Here is a 23,172-nt window from a genome sequence, read left to right as displayed (position 1 = left end):
TATTTTGAAGCCCCTTCAGAGGACAGAGAGGGGATGGCAATGGGTGCGTGTTGAACTTTGGCAGCTTGCTGATGAAACTGGTTAAGCGAATCCAGGATTTCTTCAAATAGCGATGCAGTGCGACTTTACATGGCTGAATACTGGAACAATTTGGTACACAGATTTAAGAAATGGAAGGAATATCTTGGGCAGAAGAGTGGTCCTGGACTAATAGGAATGAGAATTAGACACAAAATAAGTATAGACTGGATTGCATTCTAGCACTTCAACATAACCTATACTTCCACAAATAGGGTTGCATGTGGCTGGTACATACTCATGGTGCTCACCAATTGGTATTGGACCAAGATGGCTTTCTAGCTCAGATTAAAGAAAAAAGTTATAAAGCACTTGGGAAGGCCATTCAGAGCAAAATAATGGGCACATGGAAGCACCACAAAAGACGCAAGTCTAAAACAACAAGCCAAGCAAAGGTAGAGCAAAAATACAAGGAAAGAAAGGCAGGCACTCTAAATCCTACCCTACAAGAAAGGGCACAAGGGACAGAGCAAGGGCCTAGTGGATGTACACACATGTAAAGAAATACACACAGGGAAAAGGTAAAAAAAAGTGCTGGAGGCAAGGGATGGTTAAGACTTGCACAGAACGAGAGCAGTTAAAACTAGGAGGCATCTATTGTACACAAACTATGACATAGATGTTTACTTAGCAGACCTTTTAGAATACTCATGCTGAAAGTCTCCTATCCATTTTCAGTTTTGTAATTTCTGTACCGTAATCTGTACCGTAATTGTAAGGTAAAGTAGCTTTTTTTTAAGGTAAAGTAGTATTTACTTAAAGCATTATCTTGCTGAAATGTCTCTCGCATCTAGTTCTCATGGGCATACCTGCCAACCTGGCAAGATAAAAAAAAGGGAGACTTTTCATTTGCACCAATGGGGGGGACGGGGGGTGATTATTTGCCTATACTTTCAGGCAGTGTCCAAGGTGTCCTTATGCAGGGAGCCTTAAGTAGCAACTTTGCTGGCTTCAAAAATACATTAGCAGTTTTGCTCAAAGCATGGCCCAGACTGATGGCCCTTCACCAGGAGGGTTGTGCTGTACAGTGATGAATGAAATTCAATTCTATTTCCAATTTGAAATTGCTTTTGCCATTGTGAAACATGCTGATGTTGCATCTACAAGTTGTGAAAATTTCAAAATGTTTGCCTTTCCTTGATGCCACAAAGCACGAAAATTGACAAAATCTTCTGCAAATATCTCCTAGGTTTTGATAACGCTACGACTTCATGCACATGAGAATTCTAACTGTGAACCGTACACATCAGGTGGCATAGTAACCCTAAACATACACACAAGCAGCTGCAACAGCAAACAAATGCAACCAGCCACAGCTACTTCGGCTTTGACTTAATTTGACTTTGATTGGCTGCTTAGCCAATGATGCGATGATCCCAGTGTGGCCCTGTATTTATTTATTCGTACCTCACAGGCTCCAAAGAGCATTGGGTGATGGGAGTACACAAAAAGGTACATAAATAATAAACCACTGTAACAGTACAACAGACAAGACAAAGCAAATACATGAAAGGTACAGCCTTTGTCAAAAATATACGGCCCAAGGGGCTCGCTTTAAGTACTCTAACTAATCCCCTGGAAGCAATACTGGAATATATAAGTAAGCATTGAGAAGAATGGGGACTAAATTTGTTGTCTACTAGATCTCGAACGGTGCAGATGCGTACTGAGCGCAGTTACGGGACTTAGAAGCAAAACCCTTGGGTTGTATATTTTTGATAAAGACTGTACAAGATTTTGATCTAAATGAAAGCAAGGATGAAACTGAATACAAAAACAGAAAATGTAAACAAGGCACAAAATGTGAATATGGAAAAAAGAGCTAACAAGAGCAACAAAACAACATTCAAGGGCCCCTGAAACACTACTTGCAATAATATTCTACTGCAAAATGCAAGAAATCCATAGAGGTGGTCTTTGTCAGGGTTGAAGTCAAATTTGAAAGGTTTGCGTGGAGCCTATAATTTACAGATATTTTAAAAAGCTCTTATTCACCGCTCGCAACCAATTTTAGTGGCATATCTCCGTGGGCACCATGCACGAACCTCAACTATGACCTCATTAAGGCTTGGAGGGCACGCCCGCTCATTGGACACTCCAAAGTTAAGCTCACACTTCATTTAACCAAAAGATCAAGCAAGTTTTCAGAAAGGGTACTCTAACATCCTAACATCGATCACATCCATACTATCAACCAGGTGATCCTAACATCGATCACATCCATACTATCAACCAGGCGATAGAAAAATGCTCTGAAAATAACCAGCCCCTATACATACACCATTCATTGATTACACGAAAGCATTTGACTCAGTCGAACCTCAGCAGCCAAGCAGGAATTGCGAAATCTGGGTGTAAATGAGCCGTACCTGAAAGTACTAGAAGATATCTATATGGGTTGCACAGAAAGTAATAAAATTCCCATTAAGAAAGGTGTCAGGCAAGAAGACGCTATTTCCCAGTACTACTCACAGCTTATAATAATTGGTTCACAGAAAAGGTACAGTATCTGTCACACCTGTTCTGTGGACACTGGAACCATGCCGTAAGGGAAGGGAGGAAGGTGGGAGTGAAAGTGGAAAGAGAGAAAGAGGTGCCGTAGTGGAGGGCTACAGAGTAATTTGACCACCTGGGGATCTTTAACGCGCACTGACATTGCAGAGCACATGGCCGTCTTGATTTTTGCCTCCATCGAAAAGCGGCCACTGCAGCCAGGATTAGATCCCGCATCCTTGGGCACAGTAGTCGAGCGCTCTAACCACTGCACCACCATGGTGGGGCATAGTGCGAAGAGAGGATAAGTGATGGTCACTTAGGGTAACAAATTGGATTCTAAGGGAAGAAAAGCATAGCAGTGGGCAGCAGAAAGTTAGTTGGGTGGACGAGGTTAAGAAGTTGCAGGAGTCAAGTGAAAGCAGCCAGCACAAGACCGGGTTAATTGGAGGAAAACAAGAGGGGCCTTCGCCCTTCTGTGGGTATAATCTGGCTGATGATGACGAAGTTAAAAGGACAGGACGGAGCATGATGGGGTGCCGTCGCAACTTTTTTCTTGCACGCCAGCATGGGCTGAGTTGAAGGGGAGAGGAAGAGCATCATTTTTAATTGCCCATATGTTCGGTGTTAATGAAGGTAGCTTAATACATTGTGCGTTGCAGAGACTGTAGATGGAATACCTATTGCTCATACACATTTTCTAGTTTTAGTAATAGCTTTTCATGGGCCCATTAAGAACAAGTGAAACTGGTGCAACATTCTGAACAATAATAAGATGATAAATGCATACACAGGTGCTTTTAAAACTCTCCAGGATCAGGTATAGAAATTATGTCGGGAAGATCATTCCAGAGCCAATTGCTGTAGGTAAAGTTAATGATGCTGCAGATTCCATGGTGCCGGTTCCACAAAAACCATTTCTGCACAGGCAGAGGTAATTTTCGACGACATATAGGGAAGGGGCCGTACAATCGGAAAGTGCAGTAAAAAAATTGGGAGAATTGGAAGGGGTGGCAACAGCATTTAAACCCATACACAAATTCGAGCAAGTGCAAGACTGCTGCATTTTGTTACTAACTACAATTTTCACTGAAAACAGTGTCAAGTCACCCTTTATTCGGCTGCAGCTGTTTACCAACTTGTATATATGTAGCAACGTTGCTAGAACCAGCTTCAGTTTGAAAACACCCCGCCTTCGCTGTGCATCGTGGGCGGCGCTTGGCGGCTTCCCGGGGTAGGGGGCGCGGCAATCGAAACCGGCTCCTGACTGACGCTATGGAGCGGCAGCGAAAGCTGATGCACGGTAGGCGAAGGGCAGGATTTCCGAAATATTAATTTGTCTAAAGCAATAATGGAAGCATGGATTTTTATTTTTCAGCAGTTGCGACCTTGGTAGTCGCAAAAAGGTTAGGAACTAATGTAAAATTTTACAAGCAACCATTCTTAAGGTTGAGCTACATGCATGTACGCGTAAACTCGCGCGAACGCGACGGCGGCACACGTCGTGCGAAGGCTTTGTGCGAGCAGAAATGCATGTCTATTGACTTGTCGCTCGAATCTGCTGAAATAAAAGGTTTCGCTCGTTCCCCTGGAAGTGCATGCGCTATCATGAAGTGGATAAGCGGCAGTGGCGTACATTGAGCGTACATCACTGCCACTCATTTCGCAAGCTTTATTTTTTTGCAGTGTTGCCTTATGATTGTGCTTTGCTGCGTAAATTTAGCTTTGTACCAACAATGGTGCAAGGATTCAACGAACGTCTAATCTCAACCAAAAAAAAAAAAAAAAAACACAAGGTCACGTGACCCCTTGTATAGCGCAAGTTAACACATGTTAAACGCCTCAAACTCAATACCGTGTGCTCTAAATGCATTTTGTTTTGCATGTCGTCGCAAGATAATTCAATTCTTGCAATTGTTCCGACTGTTATTGCATTTGGAAATAGTTTTGCGGTGTACTACGTCATTGAAGGATGCATACTATGCCAGCAACACAGAGCGTCGTGGCCATTTCGCATTGCCGTCAGTTCGCGCTGTCCTGTGCATGTATATCTTTGCAAGTAGGCAACAGAGCAAACGATGATTGCTTTCGCCGTGCCGCCTTGTCACGTCGCTCCATTTTTCACTCACATGTAGCTTAAGTCTTTAAGGTGTAGCAGCAGCGCGCGCGGGATGTTTGGCTTATTTTCGCCAACTGGGAAGGTGATACTTTTCGGGTAAACTTTGCGTGATTTGTGGTAACAATCAATCGCCAGAAGGCCAGCTTTTTAGTAACTGGATGTTTCTGCACATTTTAGTTAAGACAAATTGTCTACATGTTCAAAAGCTTCTACAGCAGGCTTTACAATTCAACCGTGTTTTCCCCGGCACACTTGGCAATTGCAATAGTGAAGTATGAAAATGGCGGCATGAAAAACTGCCGATCGTGCAATTTGTCAGAATCAATAGGGAATATTCCCAGTTATTGGTTAAGTTATGTGAAATAAAATGAGCGTGCATGCATATGGTCAATAGGCAATTTTAATAAGCAGCATTACTTGTTCCTTACCCGCCGTGTATGGAATGTGTGTACACAATTTGTCCACAGTGGCTGTGTAGAGCTTATGCCGATATGATTGCGCTGGAGTAATTGTCATTCTCAGTTGTAACCTGTTAGTATAATTGTGATTATATTTTACACTGATTGTGTTCTAAATTTATATTTATTTTTTAATTGTGATTATACTTTACGCTACATCATTAAGTCATATATTGTTTGATTGCTTATGTAAAGTATACTTGCGCTAGACTAACTGCAGGACTTATTTAGTTGACGTTAATTAGTTACCTGTGATTAAAAATTTCACTTTATGCTACAGCATGAAATCCTATGTCGTTGGCTAGCTTATGAGGAATATTATTGCACCTCTCTATTGTTGTAATTAGTTCATTGCGATTAAATTCGAACATTATGCTACAACATCGTCATATACGTTTGGACAACTTGTAACGAGTACGATTGCCCTGCAATAATTTTCACTACACTAATTGCACTACATATGCTGCCAGGCAAGTTGGTGTTGCATTGCGCTGTAAGCATAAAGCACGGCAACTTGAAGGGGATGGAAGCGTGGTCAAATGTGGACGAGCGCGCTGTGTACGTCTTCTTTTTCCTTCAAGTTCTTCACACAGCACACTGCCTTTTTTTCTTTTTTTTTTTTAGAATTTTCGGAAAGTAACGGGGGCCTGGTCCGCGCAGAAAGGGTCTTTGAGCACGCGATTTAGTCATCCATTGACTGAGTGTACATAGTAACATGAAGAGGGAGGGACCTTCAAGTACGAAAAAGACTCCTCTTACACACGGACACCCGCACGCTTTCAAAATATAGCTCGTAGGCAGAGATAATAAAGTGGTTCGTTTCCTATCCTTCCCGCCACCGTTATCAGGTGCAGTGGCAACTTTGCGTACCAGGCTGCCCACATGAATGAAATCTGTTAGCTCAGCGAACTATGAAAAAAAAATCAAAGAAATAGGAATACTAAATGTATTATTTCTGGAGCCACTAGGGTTCCATGGCGTCAAGCCAGCGCTTTGAATTCGCAAGCGCGCCGCGGAAACGCCTGCAGCCGCCAGCAAATGTGCCGGCACAATGAAGCCTGGTTCGGCTGTAGCGCCACTCGCTGCACAAGGCGAGCAGTTTTTAAACTGAAGCTGGTTCTAGTAACGTTGATATGTAGGCACTTCTAACTACTGGGCTGTGCTTTTAGCTAGAATGGAAAACATTCTGTTCAGTTTTGAAGTCTCACGCAGCTGCGCAGTAGAAAGTTACCACTATTCACAAATGTAGACAAATAGCATAGCTTCACCTTGTGCATGTTTCCTTTCTCAGTAGTCACCAACTTGATGTGCTACTTGCGCGACATCGACTGCGGTCAGTAAACAGCAGTAAACAGTTAAAAAACAGTAAACAGTTGTAAAAAAAAATTACGCCATTTCATTCGGTATACATGCACAGCTCATATTCATGCTATTTAATTAATGGCTTAGAACAGTTAAAAAACAGTAAACAGTTGTAAAAAAAATTACACCATTTCATTCAGTAGACATGCACAGCTCATATTCATGCTATTTAATTAATGGCTTAGAAACAGTGCTTTAACACTAAGAGATAAAGAAAAAAAAAAAACTGGAACCAAGAAGCAGAAGCACACTGAAGCCAATTGATTAAGTTAGGTGCACACCTGCATATACATGGCAGGGCACGTTAGCTATCATCTGGCTCTAGGTTGATGTTGTTTCCAAATTTGTTGTACAGTTGCGACTTCAACTCAGCCATGATGCCCTTAATAGTGCGGGTCTCTTCTTCAAGAACCGCAGTCCGTTCCTTGTTCTGTGCTTTTTCTCGCTCCAGCATCTGTTGTGCCTCTTCTGAGTCCAGGTTGACAAATACTTCCCCCAGCTGATATGTGGTTCCAGTTAAGGAAAGGATAAAATACTGCTTGACTGCTTGAAGAAGTTATGCAACAGACGTCCATCAGAAACATCTCGTGTCGCAAGTCTACAGTATGAGCTACTTGCGAGCTACGCATTGCCGAAACAGCCAACAGAAATACATGCACCATAAAGCACCCCTGCGTGAGCCAGGAATAAACCGTTAAAAATAACCACGTCTCAAAACTCGCTAAATTGCCAAGACAATTACTTTGCAACAAACTTAGCTTCTAGTATTCTGAACTTTAGAAATGTGTGAGCTCATAACGTAAGCTTTATGTCAAAAGCTACTCAGCCTGCACTGCAAAATGCTTACTGTGTTTTTAATGAATGATCTAAAACATTAGTAAGTGCTAAACGCCTTCAACTGATCCGATTGCCACACAAGCCAATAAGGCTTAGGCATGCCCAAATCTGCATTGTACAATCAAACCAGAATAACACAGTTCGATATATTGATTCGATATATAAAACAACAAGCCAACAGATGAACGTCTCTGCAACCCAGAAATGTGAATATGGCCTACCCACACTAGTGGTGCGCTTTCTGCAGCGACATGCTGCCCGCCGGCATACTGGCAGCAAACCGCTCGCCGCGAGTGCGCCGCCTCACGAGGCGCACATACCTCCTAACCTAACTTTCAGAAAATGGGAGTGCACTTGGTGCACTCTCACATGCCGCTCTGTGGGCCGGATCGAGGTATTGGAGCTCACACTGCTCACATCTCTCATTGCACGGCACAGGTGCCGTTACGAGTTGGGGTTCGCATCAAACCTGCAGAGGACAATGCTTTGGGGAAAGCCACTGCCAGTCATAAGAGGTCTAGTTCTGTTGCTGATGCTGATGCACTATAAATGTAACAACTCGAAACTGGGTACAGTTCATTTCTGTGTCGCCTTCAGAGGCAACGCACGCCATATGTGTGTCGCCGCTAGCCTTTAGTCAGCTAGGCTGGCTTCACTGCACAACAACCAGTGCACCAAATGCCAGCTTTCCTGCATGATGTCAACACTGTGTTAAAAACAAGCACACCAGACAAAGTCACTTCCAAGTAGTCTCAACGTTAACCTCGTCACGCGGTTTCACAACGCCAGTGCTGCCATCAGGTACCAAAGAAATCTCAGCTAACCCGGTTCCATGTACAAAGTCATCCTGGGAGTGCCATTAGGAGAAACAACCCTTGCAGGGGCACAGTGTGCAGCTTGACATTGAATGTTCTGTTAACAGGAGTTCAATAATCACAAACAGCACTGCTATACTTTGGCATGGGACTGTTAAGAGATATTCAGGCAGTTCAATATAAGCAATAATTTGATATATGCAAGTTCGAAATATCCAGGATCAACTGTACAGCGAGGAGTGAGAACAATATATTATTATTTAGTAGCTGGGAAGCAAAATTTATCTTTACTAAGAGTGCTTACATGCAGCCAGATGCTACATCATAGCAGTTAGTGCTGCTGGATTGTCGGAAAATATATGGGCTGTTTCATGTAACTGGAAAAAATTATTTAAAAAATATGTGCACTGCAGCTGTGTGCAATCTGACACATTATTTGCCGGCATGTGGCACTGCTCAAGAGTATATACAAAAACATACCACATGGCTGCACTGATGCCCTCGCATATTACAGCTCTCTCAACTGTGTTTTGTACAAATTAAACATGCCTGTCTACCGTACCCATGTAAAGAGCCACTACTCAGTTCGACGAGCTGCGCAATGGCACACACACAAAAAAGAGGCTAACCTGAATTATGTGACCTTCAGTGCTTCCACTTCCTATTTTGTTTTGTCTGTGTGTTACCTTAATAAATCCTCCATCTGAATAGACTGTCAGAATCTTGCCCATCAAGTACCACTGATCAAAGCTTTCCATGTTCCAGCAGAACATGCTGACACTTTCAAAACCATGTTCACAGCGGCGCAATTCGCTCACGTTGCGACAGTGAGCATGCATGCTTCATTAATTTAAAATTCGTTCGGCAGTGCTACACTGAGTGAGTGCGAAAGAGAGCAAACATGGCTTATTTTTTTCATATCTTGTGGACTTATTTTAAACAATGGCAAAAAAGAAGCATATGGGAAATACGCTGGTAGAAAAAAATTGAACTTGTTGTTTCTTACCCTCTACTACTTTGCAAGACGTGTTTGGTCCTAATATTAAAGCATAATAGTTTAGTAACAAGATATTAGTAATATTAAAATAGAAAATATCATCAACATTAGCTGAATACCTAATTTAGCAGAATTTTAAAAATACTCTGAGCAGCGTCATTTAGTGTGAAACGCTATGTCATCGGTTTTTACCCAGCTGCGCTGCACCACATTTTTTAAATACTTAGTTAAAATTGCATATATATGAAACACGCTGCATAAAATAAAGTCTGCCTGAACAGCGGCTGGTTATAAAGGTACACTGAGTACAACTCCATTCATTTATAGTTCTCAGTAAAAACTGAATCGCTGGCTCTTTCTGGCTATACTGATAGTTTGTCAGCAGCAGATGCATTTTGAATGAGAAAGCTAGATTTAAACATTTCCTGCCACTTGATACAAACTAGTGAAATGCTGATCAAAAAAGACTGGTTGCCATCATTCCTAAGTGCACTGTGATGCAACCTAGCCCCTGGAATCCATGCCCAACAATCAGTGTTGATGCATGTAGCTCACTTGTGAAGTTGGCAGGCAATGGAGATGCCTGTATTTTGTTTTTTGTTTTGGTATTTACTAGCTTACGAAAGCTATTTTTAGTGAGGGTGGTTTCTCTGCGATTAGAGTACAGTACTGCCGTATTATACAGGCCAACTTCAAAATTTGTCTTTAGTATCCGTCAACCGCTTCCAGCTGCAAGCGCACAAAATATGAAACAACAAACATGCATGATGATTAACCTTACAGTATTTACCATTGGCCTTAATCCTCTCCTGAGCAAATATGTACACTCAATTTCTGTTGCTAAGCCTTTGGATAAACAGGCAAGCAACTGACACCAGTGCAGACTGGAATTTTCACAAGGTAGCACACAAAATACAAAAAACACATGTTCACAACAACAACGCCCAATGAACAGAACACACTTCAAAAGGCATGCAAAGAGTTTAAGGATATGGTATAGGGACATCGTCTTCAATCATCAGGATTTCATCTGCAGCATCTTCCAAGTTCCGTAACTCTTTCTGCAAAGGCAACATAATTTCAAGAGTAAGTGATTCACTGCGATATTACTTGCAATGCAAAGCAAATATAAATTCACTGGCCTCTTCAGTAGCACTGATGTATGCTGTTATGTACATGTGACACAGTATGCACTTGGTCGAATATTTAGGGGAATCCCCCAAGGTGAAGTAGATTTGTAATAAGGGAGTAATTACTCATTGACATTCACCCAAGCGCAGCCATAGGGCTACAGAAGAAAGCTATACAGCGAAATTCGCTCTCATCTGTTCTGCCGACCGTTCTGTTACCATCTGTTCTGCCGACCGTCCTGGTTAGCTCAGTTGGTGGAGCGACTGCCCTGGAAAGGCGGTGGTGCCGGGTTTGATTGCCGGGCCAGGACAAATTTTTCTTTAACTACGAAGCTCCTGAGAAAGCTATGCAGCTTTCTTCTGTAGCCGTATGGCTGCGCTTGAGTGGATGTCAGTGAGTAATTACTCCCTTATTACCTATACATTTGTGACTACAGAGGATCATATCCAACTTCAATTCACAAGAGGTTTGCCTAAAATGCAAAGACCCACAGTTTATTTTTTAATACAAAAGCATTACTACCCAGATTCTTGGATTTCATCGGGGTGGCTCTGAAACCTCCTTTGAACAACTACACGGAAAAAACTCGCCGCCAGTGAGCTTCAAACTCTGGAACCTTCTCGAAATTGTCCGTTTTAATTCATTTGAGCACTGCACAAAAATGCTTGTCATAAGGCATAGGATAATAGAGGAAACAACAGGGACAATTCCATTCCAAAATAGGTGTGGTATCACTCTGGAGTCTTTGCTGGAACTTTTGAAGGCATATCTGAATTCAACAATTGTACAGCACAATGACTTTGGTGTACAAAACCGTGGTATTTGCATTGGCTTCTGTGTGGTGCTGGTTCTATGTAACACATTTCTAGCGAATTCTTCTTCAATGTTACAAGACTCACCTCAAGACTCACGCGTTGTCAGGGTGTTTAGATATGTGGATGACTTTTTAGTCGTTTTATATTTAAAGGATAATGACCAGCTTGCTCTCATGGCAGATCAGATCTTACGTGTGCTTAGTGATTGTTCTAAAAGCTTGGCCTTTACCAGACAAGACTTTTAGGTTCCTAGATTTAGAATTGAATTTTTTACCAAGATGGCACGTGTGCTGGAAATATTTCCCTTCTAAAAAAGTGCTTTGCTATATGAATCAGTGCATTTGAAGTTGGTGAAGCAGAGCAGTGCGAATTTGTGTTTCTTGAATGCTTTGAATAAAATGTCTGTATTTTATGCACCACAGTCTTGCAGAGCAGGCTGAGCGGTGGAAGGCTTTTAGGTTTCCCCCTTTTGTTATGCTGGTGGTGGGTGAATCCTTGGGGAGAAAAATGAAGAAAGCTTTCTCCAAAGACTGCATAACTTATGAAACATATAGTAGAAAAGAGGTTGTAATGGTTCCATATTTCTATAAGACATCTGATAAGCGACCCAAAAATTTGGAATTACAATGGTGTTTTTTGTTCTCAAACTTTCAGGTCTGTGCGCCTAGATCTCTGGCAGTCAGTGGAAAATTTGCTCTTGCAAAATCATACACCAGATGATGTTTACTAAGTGTGCTGTGGGTGTGGTCTATTCTATCCCATTGGCTTGTGGCACAATATACATTGGCCAAACCGGAAAATGCCTAAGCGAACCCCTGAGGAAACAACGAACAAACCTGGGTTCAGGCACAGGAAGCAACCTAGCATTGCATGTCAAGAACTAGTACTGTTTTCCTCCGTTTTGCCATGCCAATATCATCAGCAGGTGAAAATCAAAATGTGAGCTGCTGGAAACATTTAATCAAAAAGAATGATCAAAAATGCATAAATGATCCATCAGCAGTTATCACCGAAAAAAAGTTTCAGCTCTTTGTCAGAATGCCTTATTTCTTTTTGGTCAGAGCATATGCCTGCACAGGGAAATTATGTGTTTGTAATTTTTTCTGTTTGTTCTTTGGAAGAGATCAGTTGTAAGCCCAGCGGTGTTGTGTGTGCACCTCCTCTGTCTTGTTCTGCATCTGTCTTTGCTGGTTCCATCTTTGTAGACTCAACTGCACGGACTATGAACAGCGCGTGACCAGTGCGTAGTTCAAACTTACTGGAAGAAGCACATACATGCAAGTGGGAAGAATATGCATAGAAAGAACCAGTGATGCCATACACCCCCTAACAAAAAATATGTTAAGGAAAGATTCAGCATCACGAAACCGAACTAGACAAAGGAAAAGCGCGCGACTCCTCCGTAGGTGTCAGCAAATATCAAGGAAACCACAGCCAGTGTTGTATATTTGTGTAGATATGTACCGGTACGAATGAAGTTTGCCAGGTGTGTGAAGAAGAAGAAGCAGGTGTGCGATGTAGAAGCGAAGCAGCAGCAGAAGAAGCGAGCACTGCCTTTAACAGTACGATGCGATAGCATAGATTACCACCCCAATTATAAAGCCCCACTTTAACCAAGTCGTATGAACATGCCGGCGTGTCGTAGGAGTAACGTGAATGCAAGGGTCCTGGCAGGCTGATTCTGATATCAACCTCCCGTATGAAAGGAGAGCCAAATCAATGGCCAGTCAGTGTGCAGCCATGTCAGCTGCCAGCTACTGTCTTCCAGTGCCATGCTCGCGTACATTAAACACATCGACCAAGCTACGGAAGGCCGTAGCAAAGCTTTCGCTTTAAGGAAAAGGCCACTGACATGCCATGCAGCGCTCAAAGCAGCGCGACTGGCCAATGCGCACGTTTGATTGCACCCGCGGGTTAGTGAGAAGTTAGGGAAAGCGAAACTATAGCCTTGTATACGCGGACTCAACAACACCGGGCCAAGTCACTGTCGAGTAAGCAAGGTACCCCTTGCTCGACACGCTTGGAGTCTACACGAACTCACCGAGTTCTAGCGAGTAAGTATAGCAGCAGTGCCTAGCATCGAGATTTACCGTTACTGCGGAAGCTTTCTGGTCGCATTTGATTCCATTGATTTTTGCTGTCAAGAGTTCTGCTTATTATTTTCAATCATTGATGAGGGCTAGAAAGCGTTGAATTTCGCTGACGCTCCTAGCTGTTCCAGACACTTTTCGATCCTAGAGTTCCCCTTAACTCGACTCCGACTCGACAGTGTCTACTTGCTTTTAGACAAGCGGGTCAGGCGAGTTAACCTACTCCTGCAAACGAGTTAACACGACCCGCTCCGCCGTCTGCTTTACTATACCTGACTGCATATAGACCGTTTCACAACCCTTGCAGAAACCAGTTTGACTTGGGCTGCATGGTAGTCAACTCTCTCCTGTGCTACAAGAGCAGCCCAGCGCCCAATATGGCAGTGCCCTTCACCCCTTTGTAACATCATGTATACATGAACCCGACAACTGATTTTTTACTCGACACACTTATGCGACCTAACTTTGTGAAGTTCATGTATACAGGGCTTATGCCGATGAGCTGCACAAACGTGATGGACTCCAATCGTCATCGTGCATGCCATAGCGCACCCGTAGTGCATGTGCGCCATCACCGTTTCATTAATTTCAGATTCGGGAGGACTATTTTGGTGATCGCTAGCTGCGCGGGTCGTGCCTCAGTGCGAGCTCCCCACAGGAAAAGAGAGAAGGACAGGACACAGCGCTGTGTTCTGTTCTGTCTTTCGCACTGCAACTATGGAAGATCGTCACCAACTTGCCCAATAACTTTCTTTTTCGGATCAGCCAAGTGTGAATGTGCCTTTATCGTCACAAAGCCTGAGGAGCCAAAATTTTTGTCTAGGCATATTTATTTTCTTTTTCATAAATGTATTGTATCACTTAGCACAAGAAAAAAAATTACAGGGTCTCTTTAAGATATCTTTCAAGAGGAGAAGGGTGAAAGCCTAGTAGTAGTAGCAGTCATTAGTGGTTATTTTAGTCATTAATATTTATTGCCAATCATTTTTAGTCATTTCTAACCAATTGCAGTCATGACATATTGGTCGTTACAAGTCATGAGTAGTATTTTAGTCCTTACTACTCAATACTAAGCATTTTAGTCCCTTCTAATCAATTGTTACAAGTGCTTGTTAGACATATTTGTCATTACAAGTCATTAGTAGTTATTTTAGTCATTACCACTCATTACTAAGCATTTTTAGTCATTTTTATAGTCGGCTACAGATCAAGAAAAAAGCGGCAAACAGCCTTCAATGGACCCCCCTTCAGCCAGTGACATCACTCCAAATGTGTGACGTCCCGGCACACACGGGAAAAGAAAAAAAAAAAAAGAAAAGAAACAGAAAAACGTGTTCTTCTGTGCTCACGGTCTCGTGGACTTTTACCAAAATGGCCACTTCCGGTTGTTGCGTCTGTCCGTCGGTGTTGCCAGAAAATGGCATCCATCTATCAAAGGACCCTCCTCCAACCAATAGTTGCCGAGCTATACCATGGCGTCACGGCTGACCGCCTTGGACCTACAAGTAGCGCTTGGAACGTGGTTTCTTCGAGTGAGTCCGTGCTGGCAAATAGGTCCTAAATGCTTCGAGAGTTCCAGCAAAAATACACAACTTTACTCAATTCAATCGATAGTCATTTGCTCATCAGAGTACAACAGGTAAACCGACGACGTGCATGCCATCGCAGAGTACACAGGTGTCTTGCTTTACACTCCACCGAAAGTGGCCACCGCAGCCGAGATTCGATCATGCGTCCTTGGGCTCATGCGGTCCCAAAAGGGGTTAAGTTCGCTTTTCTTTTGCTTGCGCATGGTACCTTCGTTTCATCAGTCACGCATCCAATCATATATATACATGTAAACTTTTGGCTACTAAATCTAGTTAAGGGTCAGCCCAGTGTGTGTCAACGGTGTACCTTCATTTGCATGACCCAAGCCGCTTTGCAATATTTAACAAAACAAGGTCAAAGGAGTAGGCACACCAAAAATTTCGTCTAGTGCTTTGTTTTCTCTGAAATAGTGCACAAGACGATGGCGCACATAAATCACCACGTGACTGCACTTTCATCAGCTAAATAATTTGTCAGTTTTTCTCCTGCAGCTTCGGTTCCTTCGGTTCCAGCCACTATAAGCGGCGGCTGTGACGTCACAAGGCACTGTGGTCATGTGAGTGATGAAGATACCTGATAGTCGTTTATGATGTTAACTTTTGGACAGGCTTGCGTATCATTCATGCGAATCATAATAAACAAAGCAGCGATAAATGCTGCAGTTTTTCTATGTCTCACACGACCTCATAGCTGTCTTTTGGTGGCTGAAATCGAAACTGCATAGGATAAAAAATTTATAAAATATTTAATGCTTTTTCGCGCAAACCATGTGGCCAGTCCTATTCAGTAATATGCGGCGCATCATTCCGTATATAGAATACACAACAAAAATTTGGTGTTTCTATTCCTTTATCGTGTAAGCAACTAGAGATGCAGAAGACCTACTGAAAGATAAATTCTTTCAGCAGAATATAAGTTTATAAGTGATTCATGCGAAGAAAACAATGCTTACTGACGCCAAAACATACCTCCAGTTGTTTCATTTCTTCTGTTGCATCTTCAAGCCTGGCGTTTTGCCTCGCGAAATTATTGATCATCTCCTGGTCCTTAGCAGTGACTTGCACATCACCCTCCTGAAAAGCAGCGTCCTATGCTCATCACACCAAACCACATACATTTTTGATGGGACTTCAAATAAAAGAGGCAGCAGGGAATAAACATTCATTAGCCGTAGTAACCGATGTACTGCATGTACCCGTGACTAGGTGCTTGCAATAAGAGTTAAATTTCTTCTTTGCTTTCGTAGCAAGTTTCCTAGCACGCGCTATTTTAACTGAAACTCAGGAATCGCATTTAATGATGATAACCGAAAAATGAATAGATTCCACACATTATCACAGAAAAGAAAATAGTACACAGCACTGTGGAATGTTTTCATTTCTGTGAAATGCACCAGCTAGCTCAGCAATTAGTCTTACTTCTCCACGCAATATGCTCTTCAGTTGTCTTCTTTTAAAGGGACAGACCACTGGCAGAAATATGTCATGAGATTATTGTGGAGATGAGAAGATCTTGCCTCATATAGTACAGATCGAGCACTACAATATCAAAGAAAAGAGGCTTTACAATTTTAATTTGCCATTGAAAATCACAAAAACAACTGGGGTGCTATCTAGCGAAGAAACCCTATTATTTTCAGAGTAGTACCCCACGTGACTATATGTCAGCAAAATATCGTCAATTTTCGTAGCTGCACACTTACTTTTTTTCTTCTAGGAGTGCTTGTCATAATTTATTATATTTTGCGCTCTCCAGTGCATCCTTAAATAAAAACCACATCTCCTTTCACACCGCGAGAGGTATGCTTTTAGGTTTTGCCACTAAATCGTGCCATAGTGTTTGCAATTCCGTGAATGAAGCGATGACAGTGCCTACTAAAACTTTCGTTGATGAGGCGTGCATTTTTTTTGTGCCGTAACAGCATTGAGTGTAAAACTGAAAAGGAAGTTACTCTACGCAAAAAATGCCTGATTACTGTCTGGCGAGTGAAAGTTGTTTTTATTTTTAGTATGTCTTTTTTGTCGACCACCAGTCGTCATCACGGTCGCTGCTCATGGTTTCCAGCATCGGCAGTGGCGTCGCGAGGGGGTGCAGCTGGGCAGTGATAGGGAGGAAGGGGCAGAGGGCAAAATGAATTATTGTGTAAAGACGCGAAAAGACCCACATTGGTACCGCTGAGGCACTAACTGGCAAGTGTGATCTTCTCGCAGAACGAACTATTCTGTTGTAGGAGTGCTTGAAAACACACATGCCTTATAGTTTATATATGTCTGAGTCCACGCCGTATCTTGATCCTATGCCTTTCTCTCTCCTCGGCCCAGTCACAGATCCGCCTCAACCTTCCACCAAAAGGCACAATGCCTGTTTCTCAGTGGTATGGCAAGTCCGATCACTATACACGCTGATTTGAAATAATAATAATAATAATAATAATAATAATAATAATAATAATAATAATAATAATAATAATAATAATAATAATAATGAGAAGGAGGGCAATAGCAAGCCGGGCACTTTAAAAGGGGAATTGAGAGTGAATGTACCCAAGAGTGCTCACATAGTGCATTATGCGGTTCTTACCTTTTTCTCTGAAAAAGGCAAGTCATTGTTAAAATGAGAAACACATCTGAAAGCTTTAAAAAAAATTAGCATGACGCCCACCGCCTCCCAGCTTCAAAAAAACTGTTTCGCGCTTAATATTTTCTGTTGTCATGGCATCAATGCGGATTTGCTACTTTGCAGTCTGGATGTGGAAGTCAACTTGCACCTTTTGAAGAAAGGAGAGGAGAAAAGTTAAATGCAGAGAACGCAAAGTAAAAGGCTTTCACCTATGCATGTGGCATGTGAAAGGCTCTGCTGGGGACCTAACTACAATGCGTGGGCTAATACTAGGCAATCGCATCTTAAGTCGCTTGCTCAGTGAATTTCCTCGCAACTTTCACGTGCTAGTGCTTCTGCCTTTTTAGGAAATATGTGCTTTTGATGTGATGTTTTGCTGAATTATCTGCCGTGGGGCACAATCGCTGCGTCGAAGGGCTAAAAAGAAAAAATATGCTACTTTAGTCGCACTGTGTAGTTTGGTGCAGAGCGAACTTGACTTCAAAGCACAAGTGCAGAGGAGGTAGAAAAGAAGTTGCGGAGGGACCAAGGGGGGGGGGGGGGGGGGGGGGTGAGCTGCTGCCGCGCCCTCGCACCGGGTGCGGGTGACCCTAGCGACGCCACTGAGCATCGGACTACATAAAAACGGGCGCATGCACTGACCGAAAAATTCTCGGTAAAAATCCCTACAGCGTTTCTAACAAAACTGTAATGGAATCGAACATTTTAGACATCAATCTTTCCATTGCACCAAAATAAATTCGAGACCCAAATTCCAGTGTTCTGTCCCTTTAAGGCGAAAGCCTTTCTGGGCTCATGGAACGAAATCCCATGCACGAGATCGGTCATATTCTGTAAGATGCGTTCTTGTCCTGATAGGTCTGCCTCCTAAACTTGAAGAAATCCAAGATCTTCAACACTCCCTATATGCTGACGATGTCACCTTGTGGGTAACAAAAGGTTCGGACGCTCGCATAGAGGAAACGCTTGAAGCAGTGAATGTAGTCTAGTCATACGCTAACCAGATTGGGCTGAAATGCTCACAACCTAAGTCTGAACTACTAGCAGTGAGAAGGAAAACGTAAGACAAAGGAGAGATAAAAGTCTGTCTGCACGGACTACCCATACCTACAGTCGATACTATTAGAGTATTCGGGCTCTACATCCAAAGCAATAGGAAGAGCAATGTTACTATCAACAGGCTGGAAATGACTGTGCAACAAATCACTAGACTGATAAACAGAGTAACAGCAAAAAAGAGAGGAATGAAAGAGGCTGACATTGGTAGTCTTATCCATGCCTTTGTACTAAGTCGATTCACATACTCAGTCCCTTATCTCCGCCTCATTCAATCTGACAAGGAGAAATTACTCATTAGAAGCACCTACAAGGCTGGGCTAGGTCTACCCAGAAACACTTCAACCAAAAAACTTCTCACTTGGGATACACAACACTGTTGAGAAGCTGATCACAGCACATAAGACAGCACAGCTACAAAGACTAATGAACTCTAAAGCAGGCAGAAAAATTCTCAACCGCATGGGAATTAATGCCGAACCACTAGCCAACCCCCCAGGACCACTACCAAGAGGAGTGCACAACAAAATTATCTTGAAACCTTTGCCCAAAACCATGCATCCCTCCTTCCATGAAGGCAGGAGGAAAGCTAGAGCTAGGGCCCTAAACAGAAAATACCGGAATCACGATGGGGTGGTGCATACCGACGCCTTGGACTACAATATGGCTGAAGGTGCCTTTGCCATCTGTGTAATTAAGCAGTACAGTAACGTCAGTAAATGCGTATCAGCCGCTTCGGTCAAAGTCCGCTACTCAGACCAGGCGGAAGAAGCCTTAATCGCTTTAGCCATCGCAACAACTGATGCGGACATAATTGTCACTGATTCAAAAACTGCCATACGTAACTTCTCGCGTGGCAGAATATCAAATACTGCCAGAAACATCCTCGCGGATATCAGAATCGACAGAGAGGTAGAACTCGTATGGATACCTGCCTACTCAGGGAACCGAGGCAATGAGGCTGCTCATCAACACGCTCGAGGTTTTGTCGCCCAAGCGGTGAGACCTAGTGCCGAGGAACTTTAAATGGAAGAATTGCTCACATACAGCGACCTTACACAACACTTCAAACTCTCTAGAAGAGTAGAGTATACCCACCACCACACAAATCACTAACAAGACAAGAAATCTTTTGGAGGAAACTACAAACGAACTCCTTCCCCAACCCTGCGGTTTACTCACACATATTTCCGGACAGCATAAGCTCATCATGCACTAAGTGCGGAGAGAAAGCCGACCTTAATCATATCCTGTGGGATTGCTCAGAGGACCCGCCTCCCAAGGCTCTCATAAAAACTCCCTCACTTGAATCCTGGGAGGAAGTGCTGCGTTAACGCGAGCCCCGATATACAATTGGGCGCAACCGCGCTGAAGAAGTCGCCGCAAGCCACCAGAACGGCCACTTGGCTCTTCCACTAAGACCCAGTAAGACTACTCCCAACAATAAAGTTTTCCCTCTTTCTTGTCCAGCGTTCCTTCCATCTGCAATCCCACAAATGAAAGTGTGCGACGGAATGCCACACGACAGGAGCAATGGTGCACCGTCCAAACTCATACTTGCTGGAGAAAGTGTAACAGACAGTGCGCTTTTCCTTTCCTGTAAACCAATTATATGTAGTACTGCAAAGAACGCCGATAAGAGGAAAACGATGAGAAGGTAATGATAGGAGAAAAAGGGTAGGCTTTTGCCATTATCCTCTAAAGAGACATTTAATTTAACCCCTTAAGGGCTTATGACGAGCTCAGCTCGTCACAAGCAATCGGCACTTTTTTTTGCTTATGACAAGCTGAGGTCATCATAGCTTTTCCCCAATGTTTCAAGGGGCTTTTGGAGAGCCCAACTCTTGAAACGGTACTTTACCACATAAAACATAGATGGCAGCATGGGTCTAATCATCGGCGTTTTTCTTGAATGCGATTCTGAACACAAGATGGCGGAATTCCTGCATCCCATTTCCCGCGTTTTCTAAAACATGGCATCATGCGTGCGTGGATCTGGTGCGGGAGATTATTCTGCGTCGGATGATAGCGCAAGTGATGACGATGCCGTTTTTTGTTCTTCAAGTGAAGAGGATAGTGATGACATTTTTACCGACAGCGAGTCAGAAGTGGGAAAACAGCAGCGATAACACGATGGCGAGCTCCCGTGAATGGTGCCGGATAGACCTGGTGCAGGTGGTGCGAGAAGGCCCTCTGCGCAGTGCCATGCTTCGAATGCTACCACACAGATAGTGGTCTCATCTAGTTTGAATGCATCTAGAAGCAATGGTGCATCTTTTGCACGGCAATTCTAGGCCACTTCGTACTATCTGTACTTTTAAGAATTTATTTTTTTAATTCTCAATGCTCCTCAAAGGTGTAAGGTATGGAGTATTGCACGAGGGGGCAGGCAATGACTAATGAAATGTAATTATCCGCCAGAATTTGTTTCTGTGATTTTTTTTTTGTGTGTGTTTCAAACACGTTACTGAAGCATTTTACGAACTAATAAAATTTGGCAATTTGGGAACATAATTTTTTATTTATTTGGCCCTTAAGGGGTTAATTAAGAGACCCTCTAAATTTTTTCGTCGCTGAGCATGCACGATCGTTGCCGTGAGAGGGGTTGATGTGGGCGGGGCAGAGCACACTGCAGTACGCACTGCAGTGCGCCACACTTGATGCCAGTGCAGAGAACGTAGATGGGGACTCTGAAGCAGCCAAAATTCCACCGCTCCTTTCCCTAACGAAGCAGTTCAGGCGATGGTTCAGGTGTCCACCCAGAAGCGTAGAAAATACTACTCCTTTCCTTTCCATTTACATAGCCACGCATGCGGCTGAGATTACTTTTCAGCATCTTGTGAAAGATCCCACGCATGCGGCTGAGATTACTTTTCAGCATCTTGTGAAAGATCCCCAGGCGGTCGATTCTGCAGCCCTCCACTAAGGCATCTCCTGCATTCCGACCTTCCTCCCCCGGCCTCGGCGGCCGCTTTTCGATGGAGGCGAAAAGCAAGGCGCCCGTGCGCTGTGCGATGTCAGTGCACGTTAAAGAACCCCAGGTGGTCGAAATTTCCGGAGTCCTCCACTACGGCGTCTCTAGCCCTGTATACATGGACTCGACAAAGTCGGGTCGAGTAAGCCTGTCGAGTAAAAAACCAGTTGTCGGGTTCATGTATACCCAGTCGGGTCGAGTAAAATAGCCGCGGAGCGGGTCGCGTTAACTCGCTTGCAGGGGGTAGGTTAACTCGCTTGACCCGCTTGTCTAAAAGCATGTAGACGCTGTCGAGTCAGCGAGTCGAGTTATGGCGAACTCAGGGATAAAAAAGCAACCGGAGCGGCGATGAGCGTCAGCGAAGTTGAATGCTTTTTAGCCCTCATCAATGATAAAAAAGAATAATCGAAGCTCTCAATAGTAAAAGACAACGGAATCAAATACGAGTAAAAAATTTGCACAATAACTACAAATCTCGACGCTACGCGCCGCTGCGATACTTACTCGCTAGAAAGCGAGTTCGTGTAGACACCAATCGGGTCGAGTAATGGTGACCTCACTTACTCGACACTTACTCGACCCGGTGCTGTCGAGTCCATGTATCCTGAGTTGCTTTGGGACGTTAAACCCCACAAACAAACAAACAAACAAACCAACCAACCAACCGACCTTCCTCCTTTTCCCCAACGAAGCAGTTCAGGCGACGGTTTAGGTGTCCACCCAGAAGCGTGGGATTGGATTGGAAAACATTTATTGTCAGCAATGAGCGATGGCCTCAAGTCCGTTGCTCTCAGCGACCTTATGAGCCCACTCAGCAGCCCGAACTTGTGTCATCGGGTCTGGTAGTAGGTCCGCCGGTGGCGGCGCTATTTTTGCAGCTCCATAATATGTTGTGTCATCGGGTCTGGTAGTAGGTCCGCCGGTGGCGGCGCTATTTTTGCAGCTCCATAATACATGATCGTACCCGGCTATTTCGCTGCAGTATTTACAATTTGGATTGTATTGTGGTGGGTACATGTGATAATTTAGATGGGTTGAAGAAGGCACGCGGCTGGAGCCGACGCCAGATTACTTCCTGCCTTTTGTCAAGTTTCTTGTCTGGCGGAGGATATATCCGCCTTTCTAGTTTAACGTGATTAGTGTAGCCATGAAATGAGATAAGTGCAGCTCTCGAGAAATTGGGATAATCAACCTAGAAATGCTGCGCCACGCATGCGGCTGAGATTACTTTTCGGCATCTTGTGAATATAAACACATATATGCAACAAAAACAGCATGTGCCAAGACATCAGCACAACCTTTACACTTTTCGAGCCTCGGGCAGCAATGTAATACTGAAATAATAAATATATTAACCTTGGAACTTACAGGTTGCCGGCGCAACGAAGCTGCCATCTTCAGGAACACCCTTTATGGCAAGAGCAGGGAGTAGGGCCTCTAGGGCGAGCCATGAATAGAGTTTTTTCGGCTTAAATTTTGTCCCTAGAGTTCCCCAAACGCATTGAACGCCGTTTTTTCAAAGTACCTAAATGTTGACTATTATGTCCTTAGTTGAGTCTGAATTTGTCCCCAGAATCGTGGCGGGCTGGCGGGCTTTTCGTCTTTTACTTCGTCGTCGCCCTTCAGGCGAGGCGATGCAATGCGGCCATGCGACTGATGCGGCGGCACAGCTTCTGACGGGTGTCGCCTATCGCGCAGCGCGGGGGCGCCGATGAGCATCGAAGTCGTGCTCGCGGTA

The 23,172-nt window shown here is 43.7% G+C and overlaps 1 protein-coding gene across 1 annotated transcript; it reads right to left on the bottom strand.

Moving 5' to 3' along the window:
- Positions 1–1,454: 1,454 nt before the first annotated feature.
- Pfdn4 (prefoldin subunit 4) lies at positions 1,455–22,944 on the bottom strand. Its single transcript, XM_084590618.1, has 4 exons — positions 22,803–22,944; positions 15,754–15,858; positions 10,154–10,220; positions 1,455–7,017 (listed from the first exon to the last, which is right to left on the bottom strand). Exons 1-4 carry the CDS (start codon positions 22,827–22,829, stop codon positions 6,815–6,817), a joined length of 402 nt encoding a protein of 133 aa, XP_084446744.1. The 5' UTR covers positions 22,830–22,944; the 3' UTR covers positions 1,455–6,814.
- Positions 22,945–23,172: the final 228 nt, after the last annotated feature.

This window comes from Amblyomma maculatum, chromosome 1, assembly GCF_055883805.1.
Source record: "Amblyomma maculatum isolate TAMU_Amacu chromosome 1, ASM5588380v1, whole genome shotgun sequence".
Lineage (NCBI taxonomy): Eukaryota > Metazoa > Arthropoda > Arachnida > Ixodida > Ixodidae > Amblyomma > Amblyomma maculatum.
The sequence above is the reverse complement of the archived record's forward strand: the minus strand, read 5'-3'. Positions and strand labels throughout refer to the sequence as shown.